At 35.6% G+C, this 20,406-nt stretch overlaps 1 protein-coding gene across 2 annotated transcripts; it reads right to left on the minus strand.

Moving 5' to 3' along the window:
* Positions 1-368: 368 nt before the first annotated feature.
* Positions 369-19,084, minus strand: LOC109060338 (zinc finger DHHC-type palmitoyltransferase 9). Of its 2 annotated transcripts, XM_042755435.1 has the most exons (7): positions 18,269-19,084; positions 10,177-10,337; positions 6,536-6,694; positions 5,237-5,374; positions 3,785-3,835; positions 3,414-3,517; positions 369-507 (listed from the first exon to the last, which is right to left on the minus strand). In XM_042755435.1, the coding sequence occupies exons 1-7, from the start codon at positions 18,433-18,435 to the stop codon at positions 400-402; spliced, it is 888 nt and encodes a 295-aa protein (XP_042611369.1). In that variant the 5' UTR covers positions 18,436-19,084; the 3' UTR covers positions 369-399. The 2 variants fall into 2 exon arrangements, with proteins under 2 accessions (XP_042611369.1, XP_042611368.1); XM_042755434.1 differs by lacking the exons at positions 369-507; positions 3,414-3,517 and having other exon boundaries at positions 3,687-3,835; positions 18,269-18,458; positions 18,825-19,082.
* Between the last annotated feature and the right edge of the window lie 1,322 nt (positions 19,085-20,406).

Raw genomic sequence — 20,406 nt, forward strand, 5'->3', positions numbered from 1 at the left:
TAAGGCAGCCAGCAACATTTCAGCCAAATGTACACTCAAAAATCATTTTTTTAAAAATGCCATCTTACGGGTGGTTTGTGAAACAGGGTTGGTGCTCTTATGGGTGGAAGCAGCAGACGCATCAGAGTGGGTGGTGCTAATGAGTCTTCCAGGCATCACCCCTCTTCTGTCCCAACACACTAGAAGGAGAGAGAAAGAGTTATATATCCTGTTGTTCAGATGAGCATTTTTCCTGACTTGCCAATAAAATATATCAAACCATGTTGGCATCTGCAAACAAATGCTGGGGTTTTACTGATAAAAGTGTAGGTTTCCATATTTTGGTCCGTCTTAATGCATGCCAGTTTTAATAACCACTGTATGGGGCCACTGTATACAAGCAAAACTACAGTAATGTTCCTACCTAGGGAAAGTAGGACTGCACAGAACCTCACAGCAGTTCTTGATGATGTTCTTATGACTGTATGGGTTCTGCACACGGTTCTTTCCAGACCACGAGCCTTTGATCTGTACAGGAGAGATGAAGGACTTAGAATTCAGAAAATAAACCCAGCACAACTGTCACTGCCAATAACTGTTGGCACGGACCATTACAATCTGATTCATCCTCCAACTTTCTACTGACTCTTCAATGCACTCTGATGTTTTATGTGATAAAGCGTGCAAACGGGAGCTTGATAAAAAAGAATCTCTTATTGTCGTTATCCTTTATTTTAAATGTGCCGTTTCAGTTTCAAAGCCATTCCATCCCCCTATGGATTTAATTGATCTAATCCAGCACTTCAAGGGTCCTCATCTTAAAAGACATGCCTTTACTGCTGCGCGTCTTCGTCTTCTGCTCCTAGATACGAAATGTATGCATGCATCACAGGCAAATTTGGAGGGGAAAATCATCTAAAAGTGTCTAAGTTTCATGGGTGGTATCCACTCTCAAAAATGTTACACCAGGTGTTTGGTTTTCAGTAAAAAGTTTAGTTGTATCTGAATTTGACTGGCATCTATGACTGTGCCTTCAGGTATTGATAAATCTATTATAAGCAGATCCGATTTATGCTAAGGAGAACCACCACCATCTCAACACCACATTACTTGCAGCAACTACATCCTTCCCTCCTCCCTTCCTTCCTTTCTCACCATTCTTCAATCATTTATTAACAAAAAGAAGGGCCAGAAGGCAATGTGGCAAAACAGTTTTAAATTAATCATTAGGGCTAAGGGTGAAAGTGCTACGAACTACAGATTCTGCCAAAACTAAATTCGAAGCATTAATAAACTTAAAACACTGCAGGGAATCTATGCATGTGTGCTAGTTTTGTTTAGATATTACCATATACGGCATTTTCCATGATAGAGGAATATAATTAGAAAAACCCAAAAATAAATAAATAAATAAATAAAAATGCTGTCACCCTTCAGAAATTGTTGATCAGAGTAAAAAAAAAAAAAAAATCAGATATATTTTCTATTATTTTTTAAGGGGTTTGGGATTTTTGCAAAGTATTAAAAGTTTTTATAAAGTGCTTAAACCTTGCGAAAACGTGATAAGAGTTATAATATTATATTATATATATATAGATATTATATATATAATATAAGTATTCAGGTTTGGGATTTTTTGTCAGGTTTGGGTTTACTGTGATATTTTGCAACTAAATATAGATAAACTCTGATTTGTGTAAACTTATAAAATCCAATGCAATTGTGCAATTTTATAGCAAATAAATATTAAATTAATCATCAAAATGAGTAAAATTTTGATAATAAATCAAATAAAATCAAGCCTACAGTATGCATCAAGATTGTAAGGTTTGTATTTAGATTGAATGATTTATATTTTGTATATATGTTTAGATTTTTATATATATATACAGTTATGCAGATATACACACAGTACATACATCTTTTTATGTTTTTTTGAAAGAAGTTTTCTTCTGCTCATCAAGCCCTGCATTTATTTGATCAAAAATACAGACAAAAAAAATAATATTTTGATATAATTATTACAATTTAAAATAAATTGTTTTTAAATTTATTATACTTTAAATTATCATTTATTTCTGTGATGCAAAGCTGATTTTTAGGATCATTCATCACATGATCCTTCAGAAATCATTCTAATATTATGATTCATTTATCAAAGTTGGAAACAGTCCTGCTGCTTAATATTTTTTCAGAACATGTGTACTTGTTTTAGGATACTTTGATGAATAAAAAGTAAAAAGTAAAAAAAAAAAAAAAAAAAAAAAAAAAAAAAAAAAGAAGCTATGTTTTTTAAAATATAAATATTTTGTAATAACAATATACACTACTGGTCAGTAATTTGGGGTCAGTAATTTTTTTTCTTTCTTTTTTTTTTAGATAAAATCAATACTTATACTCAGCAAGGATGTGTTAGATTGATAAAAAGTGATAGTAAAGAAAATATATTATTAGAATATATATTATTAAAAAAAAATTTTATTTTGAATAAATGCACGTTCTTTTTATTAAACCTTTTATTCATCAAATATATTAGACAGCAAACTGTTTTTCCAACACTCATAATAAATCAGAATATTAGAATGATTTCTAAATGATCATGTGAGTAGACTGGATGTTACATGTGACACTGAAGGCTGGAGTAATGATGCAGAAAATTCAGCTTTGCATCACAGGACCATAAATTATTTTTTTTTAAGTATATTCAAATAGAAAACTATTATTTTAAGTTGTAATATTTCACAATATACAGTTTTTTCTGTAAAAAAAAAAAAAAAAAAAAAAAATTTTTGATCAAACCCAAAATGCAGGCTTGATGAGCAAAGAGACTTCTTTCAAAAACATTAAAAATAGTAATGTTTTCCAAACGATCTTTTGACCTCGTTACTGTTGTGTGCATATAATATATAGTATTATAATAGATATATAGATATTATATATATATATATAAGATTATACACACTTTGTCAATTGATTGTGTAGAGATATTTTATGATGATTTTATCGGTTTTGGATACAGTCAAAACCTCTGGTGGCAAAAATCATATATTTTTTTAATGTGTTTAAACATCTGATGCATTTAAAGCTTCTTTTCATGCAAGGTTAATCTTGTTACATAATAGCTTATGTAACATAGTAAATTGTTACTATAAAAACATGAGATTTGTGCCTCTAATACTCCAAACATAATGAGACAGCAATGTGTACCCTGTTCATAAACAGTGCCATAAATACTGTATATACTGTACATAAAACTCATGTTGATATGTTCTCTGTGCTTGCTTGCTGAGGACAACACTGTTGCCAAGGTGACTGCTGGATCTAGTGTGCTGAAATGCTCTAGGGCATGTGTTTATCTTTCCAGCCATGTGACAGCAGCAGGAGTCAAGAACCGACAATAGACTTTGGAACAGACAGGTAAGAAAAAGACTTACGTCCTCATTGGTGGTCTGGTTGAGGAAGATCAAGTAGGTGTGGAAACCAGTCAATCCCACCACAGACCAGATCGTGAAAAAACACACCAGAACCTCCAACCACAGTGCAATGGGGAGTCAAGGAAACAACATGCTCAAAAATATCTACAATACAGCGTAAACAATGTGTTTGAACTTGGATATTTCTTTGTTCAGCAATACAAAGGGTTTTATAAAAGAAAATACATGCTTTTTGCCTATTTAAGTGTTAGAAAACTAGTATGCAAACACTGTGTTTATCATGATAGATCATTTACAGCATGACGGGTTTATCAGGAGCTCATTTGTTTTCATATCTTCAGGAAGTGGTCCTACAGCCCAGGTGAAAGGATATGTTCCGGGAGTTTCTTTAAGGGTATTCACAAATCCAGAGTCTACAGAACCTATAAAACACAAAGATTTTATTTATTTACATTATGTATCTATGCATGCAAGCAGTAACTCACTGCATCAGATTTCTCAGCATCTCCCTTACTCTCTTCCCATCATTACAAGTACAGAAGATTTTCTCACATCCACCCACACTCTGCCAGAGCTGAGAAGTTTGCACTGTTCATTTACAAGCACCTTTTCAACCACAGTAGCTACGTTTGCATTCAGCTTAATAAAAATCTGCTGAAGGAATAGTTTACCCAAAAATGAGAATTTACTAACCATCATTTCCACAGGCTGTCAAACTAAAAAAAAAGGGCAAAAGAAGAACTATAAAAAGGACCTATGTGACTTATATGCACTATATATATATATATATATATATATATATATAAAAATGTCTTCCGAGGCCATACAATAACTGAGAAACAGAACAAATTTTGTCATTTCTCGATTTTCACCTACGTAACAGCTCTCAAATTAAATGAAGCCGATGGTGAAGGTTTGACATGATGAGGTTTGATATGGCTTCATTAGACTTAATAGTGCACATGTTGCATTGGCTAATTTTAGGGTAACCAATGAGTGCGGATACGTATGGTCAGAAAGAATTAGATTATTCGCACAAGATATTTGTGGTGGAAAAGGTTGGTTTTTTTGTGGTTGGTGGGGATAATGGGGTTATTTTTTCTTTTTATTAAGGTATTATATAGATAGATGCATGAATATTATGGTAGTGTTGTCAGATTTCTTTGTTTATTATAATAAGAGAGAGATCTAACTTTGTCGAGTTGCGATGTGCCACATGTATCCAGTGTCAACGGTGTGGGGTAAGTATGTGCTTTATCCGGAAGGACTCATAAGCTTATCATTGCTATGGAAACATTACATTCAGAATCTGTGGCACACATTCAGTATCTGAAGTTTGATTGAATTTATTCAGACTCTGTAAAATCTGTGCATGTAAACAAAAACTGAATAATGGAAAAAAAAAAATCTAAATGAATGACAGTCACGATGTGTTTCACTTTAAACCAAGATCACAGGCTCGGAGCAAACTGTCCAGGCATTCACGTGAATTCTGCTTCTCTCTTCCTTGCTGTCTATAGTGCACTTTGAGAAGAGGAAGATCAAAGGAAGAAAAGAGAGCAGACATTTACGAGCGCATATAGTGGCTTTTCCGATATCCTGAAACACACCTGAGAGAACCGTATTCACATACATATTGAGTGTCGCTTAAAGGCAGATGTTTTCCCAGAAACCACGATCAGTAAACCGGTGGAGCGGCTGTGCATTTTAAATAGTTACCGATAACATGAAAACTTAATTTCCACTTTCAATTAATCCGATTTTGGATGTCAACAGTGAAGACACTCAGGCACTCACAAACATTTTCTTGCTGCGATACTCACGTAGAACCACATGGACGATGTTGAAGGCGAAGATGTAGATGGTAAGCAGAGACAGAGAGAGTGTGAACAAGTAGAAATATCTGTAATTCCTCTTTCCTACGCAGTTTCCGACCCAGGGACAGTGATGGTCAAACCGGTCTGAGAGAGAGAAAGACACAGAATCTTAAGACTCTTATTAAGATTGGTGAAAGTCAGTTTCTACATTCTAACAGTGAGTGTGGATCTTCTGGCAGAGACAGGCATATATTTTTAATTGCTAAAAGGGAGATGGCACTCAAACCAGAGACTGTGTGTGTGTGTGGCAGATGCAGGCCGGCCAAACAAATGGCCCTGTGTTCAGGATGACTGTGCAAAGAGAGCAAAAGTGAGCCCTCGGTGAACTCTAATATCAGCATATCTCACAAACCTTGTTACAATATGTGTGAGTAAGTGTGTGTGCTCTCTGATTCATCTCTCAACAATTCACTATTATAATGGAGTATCAAATGGCACATCATGTGCAACTATGTCAAAGGTAAGAATGCTTGTGAATTTTTTTATGTTGTTGCATTGTAAGTTACAAAATAACATTGGCCTTGTAAGGTTCAAATCATTTGTTGACTTACTAATACTTAATAAAAAATTTTTTTATTTATTTTTTAATTCATGATACCTAATATTAATTCAACAATAATTAATACTATTTAACTAGTGTTTATACATAGTGAAAATATACTTTTAGTATATTTTAAGTAAAATGTATTAATGTTTTTTAAAATATGCCTCATCATAAATATGGATTTATTTGGTCAAAAAAAAAAAAAAAAAAAAAAAAAAAAAACAGTAATGCTGCAATAAAATTATTGCAATATAAAATAACTGTATTCTATCTGAATATATTTTAAAATGTAATTTATTCCTGTGATGGCAAAGCTGAATTTTCAGCATCATTAATCCAGTCTTCAGTGTCACATAATCCTTCAGAAATCATTCTAATATGCTTATTTGATTCTCAAGAAACATTTCTTATTATTATTAATGTTTAAAACAGCTGCTTAATATGTTTGTGGAAACTGGTATTTTTTTTCTAGATTCTTTCGCTAATAGAAAGTTTAAAAGAATAGAATTTATTTGATAAAAAATGTTTTGTAATATCTTTAACGTCACATTAGAACAATTTAATGCATCCTTGCTGAATAAAAGTTAATTTCTTAAAAGAAAAAAAAAAAAAACAACAACAGCACACCTCTCCTTAACAAGCCACACAATTTGAGGTACCATTCATGTTTGTAGTGTAAAATGTTAGGGACATTTACTTACCCACGCAGTTGTCACAGATGCTGCAATGGGAAGCACGAGGGGGTCTGAAGATCTTGCAGGTGTAGCAGTACTTCAGCTTGACGATCTGGTTGTTAATTTGCACATTCTTGATGCGGGGTGGAGGCCGCTGTCCAGCCAAGACGTTCCCATTGGCCGCTTCTATAAGAGATGGGTAGAAACAGTCAACGTGGCAACCAACAGCCACTCAGGTCGATTAAGATCCATATGCATGACACACAGCACAGTCTCTGATGGAGGACTCACTCAAGGCCACTCCAGCTGATGCCATGACTCAATCACAAAAGACATGAAAAACACACCAATAAATCAGAGCCAGAAGAATTTGTGTGGATCTGTGAAAAGAGGTCAAAACCTCAAGTACAAAAAACAGTTATTAATGGTGCTGGTATGACAAGAATAATGATTTTTGCACTAAAGTTGAAGCAGAATGAGCATGACATGAAGCAGAGGGATCTTGTATCATCCTAAAGGGTTTATTTTGCAATAATGACAGACTGAATGCACATTATCCCCCTTAATAAATCAATAAATAAATAAACATTAAATACTAATTTACATTATCGTGATTTGATTTTGTGAAAAGATGGAGCTAGCACAGTAAAGGTAACTGTTTGCCAGTGACAACAGTTAATAAACAGTTTAGTGATTATATTATAAAAATATTTGACCACAGAATGACTCACTTGAACAAAGCAAAAATCAAGTAATAAATTCTGGTGTATATGTATACACTAAAAATGTTGGTAACACTTTATTTTACAGTCTTGTTCTTTCGCGTACATACTATGTACTTATTATAGTTATTACAATAACTATGTAACCACTAGGTACTAATCCTGAGCCTACCCCTAAACCTAACCCTACCTGTATATTACCTTGTATTACCAGAACTTTCTTAGATAAATACACTGTAAGTACACTATAAGTACAAGTACACATACTGTAAAATAAAGTGCAACCAAAATGTTCATATATTTAAATGATAAATTGCTTTCTAAGGAAAATAATTTTCTATTACCACTAATTTCTATTGTTTTTTTGTTTCTTTGAATCTGAATGCAGATCCAGAAAAATAAGCATCTTTTCTATTGCCTTTTCTTTATTTGCACATTTCATTTTTCAAAATGACTCACTTTCATCTGTTTTGATAGCAACAATACTGAAGGCAAAGCACTTCTTTAAAAGATAAGACTTACATTTCAAAAGGTAATTTCTTCACATTTCTCAACTCTGTACTTTTATACTCTAGTAAAATGTATGCATTATCAAGTACTCGGGAGGCAGAACTACACAGCTGCCTCTTAATCCACATGAATTGGTTGGCTAAAACAGCACTTCCAAACTTGCATCTGATCCAGCATCAGCCACTTTTAATCAGCCACACAGACATTCATCTAAAAATAGAATAGAGCAGAGGAAATTTGCAGGAATCAATCTTTGCCCTGCTGCAGTAGTCAAACAAAACTGCCCTGCTTTGAGAGGGTACAGTGGAATCAATACCAAAATTTTTGCTGTTGTTTAGCAATCAAATCGAATTAGTAGGCTAAATGTTGAAATTAGCATTAAATAAGATTATTAAATGCTGTATAAGTTTTGTTCATGCTTAGCTCGTTAACTAATTTAGTTAACGAATGCACCTTATTGTAAAGTGTTACCAACATTGCTGTGGACGTTGGGGAGCCTTGGAGTCAAAAGGTAAGAACCATTGATTTAGGGGCTGTTCATGCAGGTTTTTGACAGATGTTTCTACATTTAAACATTAATTTCAAATGTATTCATTTTTATGTTTCACTTCACACTGCATTATGATGATGATATACTACTGCATGCTGTAGTACCAGTCCAGCATATAACACAACCCTATTAGAGAGAGCTGTAGAACAATTCTAGATGTGAACATGCGCCACAAAATCAGTGAAAATGGGGGCTAGTGGATAGTTAATGACAGCAGAGAATACTGTGGTTTATCAGGGGAATTGCCAAGAGAAATGATGTCCTGGTTTAGTGAACATCAGTAATAACAAATGCTGCACCACCCCTAGGCATGTCTGAGCTTCAGCGGAGGTGCTGATGTGTAACAACTGTGCTCTCGTTTAAAAGAGAAACCAGGGAGGGGAGTAGAGATGAGGGAGGAAGAATGGAGAGAAGTGAGGGTGGGGGGTGTAGGGAGATGAGTTTATCTTTACTCTAGTCCACATCTTGTAATCAGTAAAGTGAATGGCGATGGGCTAGTGACTGAACTAGACAAGGCAATATTCCCACAGAGCTACAACCACACAAATGAATCACTAGAAGCTAAATTAGCAAGATAAGAGCAGCAAGTTAATCTAATTTAATTGCATTTAATTAGTCAGGTGCAGTGATGTTAACCTTTCTGACATTCAAAGTACAGCAAGCTTGCAAAAAACTACACATTAATTCCCTGTTTTCAGTTCTGCATTTTCAACCCACTTAAAATGGATATTTTTTGCTACAGGGTAAATGTGTACAATCAGTAGGGCATTTCAGTTGACTTCCCTCACTATAGATGAGGACAGACAAAGGTCTAAGGCAATCTACTAAGGCAATGTCTTTTACTATTTAACAATGAATGTTTGAGCAGATTCTTTGTGCAAGCAAAATCCTTGCTATTTGAAAAGAAGAAGAAAAAAAGACAAGACAAATGTCTCAGTGAGCCTTAGGATTTGAATGAGCCTCAACAGTTTCTGCCAAACACCCCTGCAAAAGATCAAATTTTCACTTTGAACAGTCATAACACTGAATTCTGTTCAAGTCAGTTGACATATGGCATTGTGTGGGTGTTCACCAGTCATGTGAAGAATATCAATTTTTTATTTTATTTTTTGTGCCTTTAATAGTTGGTAAAGTGAAGAAAAGCAAAAAAGTACAGAAGCAGAGAGGCAGGAATGGGATGGAAATGCATGGATCGGATTCAAAGACTCCTGGAGCAGCTCACGTCCTCTGAAATCTCACTTGTGCATATTCAACATAAGCATGGGATATTTTTTTTTTGGGGGGGGGGGGGGGCGGGGGGGGGTGGGGGGGGGGGGGGGGGGGGGGGGGGGGGGGGGGGGGGGGCAGTTTTTTTGTTAGGGTTTCATAATGTTTTAACTTGAACGAATTTATGCTCCCATGCACTCTTTATTGTATACCAAATGTGTTAAAAATGGCTGTGTTAATGTTTCTTGCCTCATCACATTCGTAATGTTGAGATTTTTGGAAGAGCTTTTCCTTAAATGCATATCTAAAAATTAAGTGCATTACAAGGCAAAATACATATTTTCTTCAATATCTGTGATTTTCCAAAAGAAAAAAAAATTACAAGATAACCATTATATAGAGCCCATCAAACTTGAAGTCAAGAAGAACACAATGTTTCCCAGATGAACTCAAAAGAGCTCATGGGCCAATGCACTCAGCCATTTTAATCGCAAAACAAAACAATAAATTAATAAGCAGGTCTGGGCTAACAGCGCCCCACTTACGCAACATGTATGCTAGACTATTCATGTTCTTCCTCTCGCTCTCAGTCGAAACATCCGCAGGGTGGCACTGATGGTACAAACCATGGCATTAAACCTCAAATCCCCTTCCCTGAACTCAGTCACCTTTACACTCACCGATTTCCATCTCAATGAAGTTGGCCTCCTCCGGCAAGGCCCGTGGCAGCACCCCTGGGTCACTGAAGCTGGTTCGGAGCAGCATGGCCATGACAAAGATGAAGAGCAACACTGCAAACACAGGGATGGCAGGAGACAGGTGCACTGCCAGGTACGGGCACCTGTACAGAACAAGTGAACATGCAGGATTACAAAAGAGGTTACATGATCATGTAAAGTGAAAGAGAAATATATCTCTAAAGGTTAAGCATGGAATTTGTGTGCTATTAAATGGCACGAAATGCATTGAGAAACTGTTTGAGAGACGCAATCCTGTGAGTTTGAGGTTGGGACTATCAGCTTGTCTGATTAATGAAAGATGAGGGTATGTTTGGTAAATTTGATTAATAATATAAATATAATATAATATAATATAATATAATATAATATAATATAATATAATATAATATAATAACAAAAAGAGATGAAAAAAGATGAAAAAATTCTACTGAAATGACAATAGAAATTGCATTAAAAAAAAAAACTTGAATTGCCAATGTTTCGGCTATGACTCTGCATAGGACAAGCGTTTTGGTGAAAGGATGTAAAAAAGTAAAGAAAAATTTAAGTAAAATAATTCTTAGATTTTGTTTGGTGATGCAAGCACCAAAAAAATTACACATTAAACCCATAAACTGCTGAAATGAAAGTTTTTTTTTTTTTATACAATTGACATTAATTTCACTAATGTTGGCAATGGCAACAGAAACAAACAACAACAAAAAAAAAAAACACATTAAAAACAAACATTTCAATTGGAATGCCAGTATTTTTGACTAAAATTTTCCTAAATTCAACACTAAAACATTTTTGTTATCTTTTCGATGAAGCATTAGTTTCTCTCTGAAATAAAACGGGAGGTCATTGATGAAGTGGGTTTGTAATATCTGTCTGGCTCAGCCCTTCCCCTAAAAGACAGTCTTTTCAGACCCAACAATGAAGCAGTCAGGGAGGATGTTTACTATGAATGACTGTGCTTTCTCCATTTCCACAGGCAGACAGCCATACAGCAATGAATTTGGTTGCTCCCATAAACTGCAGATGACTTAGGTCCTGTAAAAGTGCCTTCCTTCTCTCAGTCTGCAGCAGATTGGTCTGCTCCACAGGCTACCGCATTGAGCTATTAATAGGGTCACCCTGGCTCTCCTCCACCACTCTCTCCTGCAATCTAGACCTACTATACTAAGATAATGTATGGCTAATACATTACGATAATGGTACGTCACAGCTCGTCACAGGCAGTGCATCCACTCTCGAGGGGGAAATTTGCTACACTTAGCGTTCTGCATGTGCAAAGGACACCTTTACAACACTAACTACAATACACAGAGAGAGAGAGAGAGAGAGAGAGAGAGAGAGAGAGAGAGAGAGAGAGAGAGAGAGAGAGAGAGAGAGAGAGAGAGAGAGAGGAGAGAGAGAGAGAGAGAGGAGAGAGAGAGAGAGAGGAGAGAGAGATCAACGTGTGGTGAGGGCCCTCTCCCTGGTTGTAGAGGTGGTGTTATAGTTGTGACATGACTAGTCCTGACAACACAATACAAAAAGACTTAGAACTAGATTTTTTAATATAAATGTAAGTAGTGCTTGCTCAAGCAAAAGTTGCCACTATGGTACTGTGGGTGGTTGCTTACATGCAACTGGGGTTGGGGGACCTGTATTATTTATGTACAATTTATTAATGAAAGTGATTTTTCACCGTTTTGTTTAGCAAATAACAACACTTCTAGGGACCACCAGGGGTCTGTTATAGGACCCTGTATGTGTATACATCTAAAAATACTCTGATGGATGAAACTAAATTCAGTGTATGTTTTCCAGATAATAATTATAATAATAATAACAATAATAATAATAGGTACTTCTAGCTCTAAAAATACACAAAATGCATATAGAGTTTTATACGAACTATGACGTGTCAAACGCATACTACAACGCATACTAGAACACTGGTTGAACCAATCCATACGAGAGTGTGGGTTTGTCTCCTCAAATGTCATAGTCATTGCTTTAGGTCCAGCACACAGTACAACAGATCACTTCTGTAAGAAGAATTAGCTTCAGAAAGATCATTTCTAGTCAGACTACATGTACAAGTTCAGCTGTTTCACACACTGGTGTGTCAACATACCAGAGCCATCAGTACACTGGAATTCTACCTGTGGAACAGGCCAGATTAGCTTGATCGGTTTTAAACTGTGAGACTGGAAGACATTAAGATGGAGGGGGGGGGGGGGTGATACAGAACAGAGCGGGTCGATAAAACTTTCCACTGCGCAGATCATGAGTATGCTGCAGGGAAATCCATTTATTATTGTGAAAGCTGTGCTGGGGCAAAGCAGAGCAAAACTGAGGAGAACCGCTTGTGTGTGTGTGTGTGTGTGTGTGTGTGTGTGTGTGTTTGATGTATCTGCTGATGACTTTAAGCATCCTGGACCTGCTCCATCATCAGTTCCTATCACATCCCTAAGCTTCCCGGATGTTACCCATCATGCAATGCTGGATGTGACCTCTTTCCCCATAATCAAGAGAGAAGCAGCTCCAATATAAAAGTGCAGATTCTGTTATCGTCACCACTGATGCACAAGGTTAACCACCATAATTAGCAATTAACTTTCTCCATAAAACAACATGAAAACACAAAAAGTATTGTGCCTCAATATGCATGCATAATCAACACTTTATTGTTGAAAATCAACACAAATTTCCATTTGGCTTCCGTGATGTGACATAGTTCTTGAACAGGATATTCAGCTGTAAAAAATGGAGGGTGGTAATCAACTGGATCACAAAAAACACAATTACCACAATATAACCAGACTGAATGAGAGTTTGCTAAAACAATGCCGAAACAGCCATTTAGTTAACATTATCAATCATTATCAGAACGAATTAGTTAGTTTTGATTCAAGCTTACAAATAAAAACCATTGTTGTCTCTGGAATAATCTACCAAATGAATCATTCACAACAGGACCAGAAACACGCATTACTGAAATTAACAGGGTCAGTTTTGATTTCATATTGACTTGCAAACAAAATTGGGGAAATTTAGCAAAAGACATCAAATGTTTTGGAAAGACACTTTTTCATGATCTCTGGCAACAAGATAATTAATTGTATGCACGTGCACACAGATGTTACAGCATCTCCACCCCTCTGTTTGCTTTCACAGCTTGTCCTTAGTGAATTATCTGCACTCTGTTCCCACAGAGAATTAGGTGAAAAGGACTGTTTTCCTCAGTTAAGACAGCAGGAAGCACAACAGTAGAGTTTTATGGCTGGCTATTAAAAGGCTTAGCTGTGTGTTCGTAAAAGCAATAGAGCTGCTTCACTGGTCTAGCTGGTCTCTAGGTGGAGACTGGTGGGGGCAGGGAGGCCTGACAACTATCGTTACTGATAGTGCTCGGCGCAAACATCCGATACGCCACCGGAAAGGATAATGAGGGGAGAAAAACCATGGATGATGGTTAAAAATAAAATATAATTTTATTATGACAAGTCTTCAGTCTGAAACAAATCTGAAGACAATTTTATATACCTTAAATTTTATATATTAGACAGTCTCTGATGCTGTATACAGTGTTGAATGTGAGAGCTTGTTGTGACATCATACACTACCATTCAATATTTTGCTATACGTAATTTTTTTTTAAAGAAATTAACCCCCAGTTTCACAGACAAGGATTAAGCCTAGTCCAGACTAAAATATAAGTCTGAGCTGTTTCAATTTAAAGAAACTTGCACTGATTGATCTTAAAACTTGTCAGGGCCTTTGTTTTGTCTCAAGATGCACACCAGTAATGTATTTGATACCTTTATAAAAAAAATTACTAAAATGTCCTAATTGAACTATGGCCTAATCCTGTTTTAGTCTAAACCCTTTCTGTGAAACCAGGCCTTTTGTTTCCACAAAAAAATATTATAATAAGGTTTTCAACATTGATGATAATAATAATAAGAAATCTTTCTTGAGCACTGAATCAGCATATAAGAATGATTTCTAAAGGATCTTGTGAGACTGAAGACTGGAGTAATGGCTGCTGAAATCCAGCTTTGTCATCACAGAAATAAGCAGTCATCACATATTTTAAAATATTTTTAAACCGAGAAAGATGTTTTAAATTGTAATAATATTACAAAATATCACTGTGTTTTTGATCAAATAAATGCAGCCTTGGTGAGCATAAGAAACTTTGATGAAGTGCAAACTGAACCATATATATATATATATATATATATATGCTGTGTATAAATATAAAACTCTACTAGCCACATATTACAAATAATAGAATAGTGTCCTCCATAACTCACAATATTACTATACTCTTTATTTTAAACTCGCATAATTACCTGTATTAGTTTTGACTCTGATGCAGAAACAAGCTTCCATATCAGATACACCAAATACTGACAAAGATTTTCTACTTGTTATTCTTTTAAGGATGGAAGCACACGGGATAAAGATGGATATATGTATTAAGTCAAACCAAATAGTAGGTCAAACTCTCAAGGAATGAACACTCCTGCAAGTCCAAGGAAAAGAACATTCAACATGCAAATGCAAATAATCTCATTATTTATTAGTTTTTTTTGTTGATATTGTTTATTATGTGATATTAAAATAGTATGCAATAGTGCTAACAATAAAGTGGGGAAAGATTAGCAAGCGAACAAATAAACTGCAATTGTACATCCGGATGTGACATCAGTTGATTTTCTTCCAGTAAGGGACTCTCAGAAAAGCTTAAAGTACTATACAGGTGTACAAATATGTACTAATAAAGTACAAAAGGATATTTCAGCCGTGTCACACTGATATAAGTTGTTATGCCGGTACATTGCCAAGCCTGAAAATTACATGCACAGCCTCTGTTAATTCTTCATATAGAGTTTCCCAATTGAAGAGCAAGTGAATCACGAAGCAAATTAATTATGCATTACTGCAAAAAAAAAAAAAAAAAAAAGGGTATCCTAATCCCTCATGGAGACAAATTTGCCACAGCTCTATTTTTACAGTCACACAGCACAGGGACAAAAAAATCCAAAAGAATAAACAGTCATGACCCCTGTAGAAGGACAGCAACAGACAGTAGCCCTCTAGCGCTCACTCAGACCGTGACACTGACCACTGACACTGACTCATACACTAGACTTCCTCAGCAACAACATGAGTAACTATCCACCATTCAGCGATGAACATAAAATGTATAGACAAACAAACAAACATACAGGACAAAAGCAGAGTGAAACCATGTACTTCTAAAGTGAAAGAATGAGTGGGCGAACCCACTAAACAACACAATCTGATGACTGTCAACACATCAAGTGCTACTGAATCAGTTTCACTTGTGTGGAACCATTTTAGAGAGAAGTATGTTAAAGATGAAGGGTGTAAGTCAGCAAAAACAATGTCTGTTTTCAAACAGGTTTCCTGAACACTTTGTCTGGCATTGGTCGACAATGCTGTTTTGAAAGTGTCACAGAATTACACTCTTCAGGAATTCAGTCTACAAATGGCTTACTTGTAGTTGTTTCAGCTTATTATGCAGGGATATGAGTTACTTTTTCAGTGTTATTCCATCATAAATTGAAATAAACTTGAAATAAGATAAGTATTGCTTTAAAAAAAATGGCAACAAATAGAAACAAAATAAGATTGCATACTAAAATTATTCAAACTAAAACTGAAATAAAAATAAAGATTTAAAAATAAAAAAGATAATGTTTAAAAAACAAATAAGAATTAAAATATTAGCCAACTAAAAGAAATGCAAACATACAAATAAAAGCTACCTCGAAATATTAATACATACTATTCTAGTATTTAAAAATTATTTCAAAATAACCCTTCTTTTATTTACGTTGAATTCCACACTTCACCTTTAAGTTGAAGATATCGGGCCAAAAGCAAGTTGTTCTTACTTTCAGCCAATGGTGGATCGACAAACCCTTGGCTATAGTGAGTGTAGGATCAGCACTAATTTTTATGGTCTATTTTATTTTGACACACACACAGCAGATTTTTTACAAAATTTCTAGCCTACACAATAAACTCACTATTCTACATCTGATATCTAAAGAGTACAAACATAAATGCAATGCAACTTGCATAATCTTGTTTACACGTACAGCCAAGAGACTTTCAGCAAACAAAGACACATAAGGAGAGTAATGGAAGAGGAGGCAGGATACAAAAATCTTTAGAAAGAGCAATGCAAAGTCCAGCCCTGCTAATCAGTCTTGAGCTTGTAACTCAGTCTGCAGAGGAATAAATTGTCCAGAAACAGGCCCCATGGACAGAGAGGCATATGAGGACACAACAGCGTCAGCATTCAGGCAAAACTCAATAAATAATTCCCTGTAAATATAAAATAACTGGAAGCAATGTGTTTCCATAACCTGTCTGTCTCTTCTGAAATCTCATGCCTCTGTATTAAATAAAAGATAAATTGCACATAAAAATAAATGTGCACTACTGAAACTAAAGATCCAGCAGGGACTATATAAATAACCTTGGGTGATATTTAATAATTGTGGATCTTTTGTGATAGTCATATCCAGGATTTTATCAAAAGTCCCAATGGCAAGTTCGGTCCATAAAGAAAATTGGATACAGACAATGTTTGTGTAGGAAAAATCTTTATACACACTGAAATCGTAAATGCAAAACAAAATCCCAGTTCATCTATTAGCTTCTCATGTAATAAACCATTTGGAATCACACTTTTACACTCAGCCCAGTCTATACATTAATATGTCTGCCTCAAAAGGACTAATTATCAGTAACAGCGATATGGACATGGAGTGCAGTGAAACTCTACAGGAGCCAGTAACTCCATACATGACAGAGTTTCTGACTAGGGACAGGGAATCGTTTCGCTGATGAACAGGACTATGGGAGGATCTGAGATATGGGCAGGACACAACACTCAAGTCTCAGGAAACACCGACCACAGACGTCAAAGTCCACACAAGGGAGCTCATATCCACCCAACGGAGCTCATCTCCAACATGCAGCACATCCAGCTTTTAAAAACAGCTGCTTTTGTGAAAACGTGCTTCAATAACAAAGATGACACAGCTCTTTCCCATCAAATGATCTCATACAATTCGAAAACCTGCCATTAATCTTAATACAACTATGATTTTTCATTGCAAAAATATTTAGTAGGGTATAAGTTATTAGGTTTGTGTTGGGTGTTCTACATGTTTATAGCTCTATAGTGATCTACAGGTCCAAAAACTAACCAATTACATATTTTGTAGCCAAAAAAAAAAAAAAAGGTTGGTTCTTCTGGAGATTTTTAGAGTTGTTCTTGTTCTTCTGGAGAATTGAGTTGATTATGACTGTCATTTAGTGATGGTAAGTCTGACTCATTCCCGCGAATTGGCTCATTTGAACAGTTCGCTTTAAAGAGTCGTTTTAAAAAATGAATTTTTCGTGTCTGATTATAATGTTTTACTATTATAAGGGTGATTATTGTAATCAGTTTTAAGTATATCAATTTAAAAAAATTACTTATTAAAACTTACTGTAGTGTGTAAGCTATGTGTGCTAAAATTGTCATACGACCAAATTGTAAACACATTTTGAATAGATTTTGTGAAATTTAGTATTGTCATTACACGCACGAATATTAAAGTAACATTGGTGATATCCTCAGTTCTCGGTTGAAATCGTTATTGAGTTGTTCACTCAAGAAATGCTCATCATTTCATCAAATCATTGATTAGTTATGACTCAAAAGAACGATTCGTTCACTAATCGGACATTTCTGCTGTTATTAAACACAGCCATGTCAGCAGCGCTGCGGTCCACAATATTTCACACAGTTTTTGTTGTTACATTTGTCATGTGGCTGTAATATGTTTTGACTGCTAGTGCTAATTAAATATAATATTTCATTCTTGCAATGACATTAAACAATGGCCATATACAGTGCAAATTCCCCACTGTGAGGATAAAGCGACGCTGTCCACTGATACCGCGCGTGCACGCTCAGCAGCTCGAGTCTGTAGCGGTGTAGGTCTAATCATCAACAATGACATGCACTTACTCAAAGGAGAAGAACAGAGAGCAGGTTCCAACGATGAGAAATAAGGTCAGGTAAAATACTCCTTTCTGCCGAGCCATCATAACCCGTCCATCGCAGCAGAAGGTGTTTTTCCCAGGTAATTTCTCCCATTTTCGAGTAGGCTTCCGTGTTATCATCACCGCCGACATGATAGCAAAGGTACAAGCCTAACCTGAAATAAACCACAATCGTGTCCACTTAATGATTAACCTGAGATTAACGAACGATGGAGAGCTGTCAGCAATAAAACACAGATGAGCTTCTTTGCAGAACTGTAATTCTTCCTTCACGTGCACGATTTGTATGTAGGATTCTTCCCGTGTTTCCTCACGGATCTTCAGTGTTTCTTAAAATCATCAGTCTGTCGCTCTACATGTCTGCTCTTCTGCGGTTAAATCCATGGTTAAAAGTCCCAGTCAAATACCAAGAAGCAGAATTCCCATTCCCATCCGAAAGCGAAGATTTCCCATAATGGCACTATTTGAAAGTGTTTCCGTTCAAAATGTACACAGGTTTCGAATGAGAAAGCGAAGCTAACCTGAAGTAAGCGTGTAAACGCTAAACGCACATCTGGAGTGTGAGTGGACCTTGACCGACTGACATTTATATCATTGGTTAGGTTGGTTAAAAGCGTCTATCCCGATAGGATTCGCCGTCCCTTTTCTCTTAAAAGAATACAAAATCAATCTGAGTAAAGGCTTTTGTGATCTATGCCGATTATTCAGGAATCATTTGAGCAGCGTGGTAAATAATCTTTCCTCCAATTTCGCGTCGTAGGATGCAAGCAGGCTGGATTCTCTTCGGGAGCAGGAAACACGCCTAGATTTAAATGTCTCTTCTTAAAGGGCCAGTGTCTCACTTTGCAGGGAACAAAGGAATTTTGTCTTCTAATACAAAATGACTAAGTGAAATATTGTTACTTTTGAGCTTTTTAGGCGAATGTGATATTCTGAGTGCACGTTGAAAGGATAATTCATTCAAGTCCATTCGATTTTAGGCTTATTACAGCCATAATTATTTTATTAGCTATTTGATTTTTGCATTGTTGTTGTTATACATTTTGTTAGTTTCTGTAATGTCTTTATATTTATTTTTTAATTTTGTCCCCGTGTTCTATTTACTGTGTGTGTAATTGTGCTGAAATGTTGTTGTTTAATGTTATCAGTGTGCTTCTAAATGGTTTCCTAAGAAACAGCATTTCAGTATTCTCCCTTCCCTTTAGAAAAAAAAATAATAAAAACATATTTTGACTAATTAATAGCGCATTACCGGGGGGTATCGCATTCTTTCTTTTACCTTTTTTTATGGCCTAAAATCTTTTTGAGGTAGCTATTCAGGAAATTACATGTCAGCTGAGAAACCAAAGATGCTTTATTTAGTTGTAGGCTACTGTATTCAGTGACAATTGCAAGAGTATTTTATCTCTTCGGATCTTGCACAAAAAAGAAAGCTTTTGTATTGCCTGTTAATATATAAAATGCTGTAAGCTCATATTCAGCATTAAAGCTTAGCTTGTGAGAGATGGAGTTCAGTCAGTTTATGAGTAGGAGTTCATCAGAAACATTGGGCAGGAAATATGAGCTATAGGAGAGATTATTTCTATAAATAAGAAAGCTATAATTAGCATGAATTGAGAGAGAAAGACTCTCTCTGTCTTTATAAAAATCAAGAAGAGGTAACAGGTTTGGTGACAACAGCCTACAAGGAAAATAAAAGAACAGACAAGCAAGTAGCACGTTTCCTTTACAAATTACACAAGCCAACAAAAAAGGCAAGGAAAAACATATTTTGTCAGAATGCATGGGTCATTTTTTTAAAGACTTTCAGTGGAAAAAGATGTTTTTGGAACAGATGGTGTAGATATTAACGGCATCAGTACGGTGGCCGAGAAGGGCAAAAAAGATTACAATTATGAAGACAAAATAACAAATTACAAACGCAAATACAAATCTAAAAAACAAAATAACAATTCAGAAGACAAAAAAAATTCAGAAAACATTATAACAAATCAGAAAACAAAATGACAAATTCGAGAAACAAAATAACACGTCATAAACACAACGAAAAAATTTGAAAACAAAACAACAAGTCAGATAACACAACGACAAATCAGGGGTGTA

This window comes from Cyprinus carpio, unplaced genomic scaffold (genome assembly GCF_018340385.1).
Source record: "Cyprinus carpio isolate SPL01 unplaced genomic scaffold, ASM1834038v1 S000006696, whole genome shotgun sequence".
In the NCBI taxonomy this organism is placed as follows: Eukaryota; Metazoa; Chordata; class Actinopteri; order Cypriniformes; family Cyprinidae; genus Cyprinus; species Cyprinus carpio.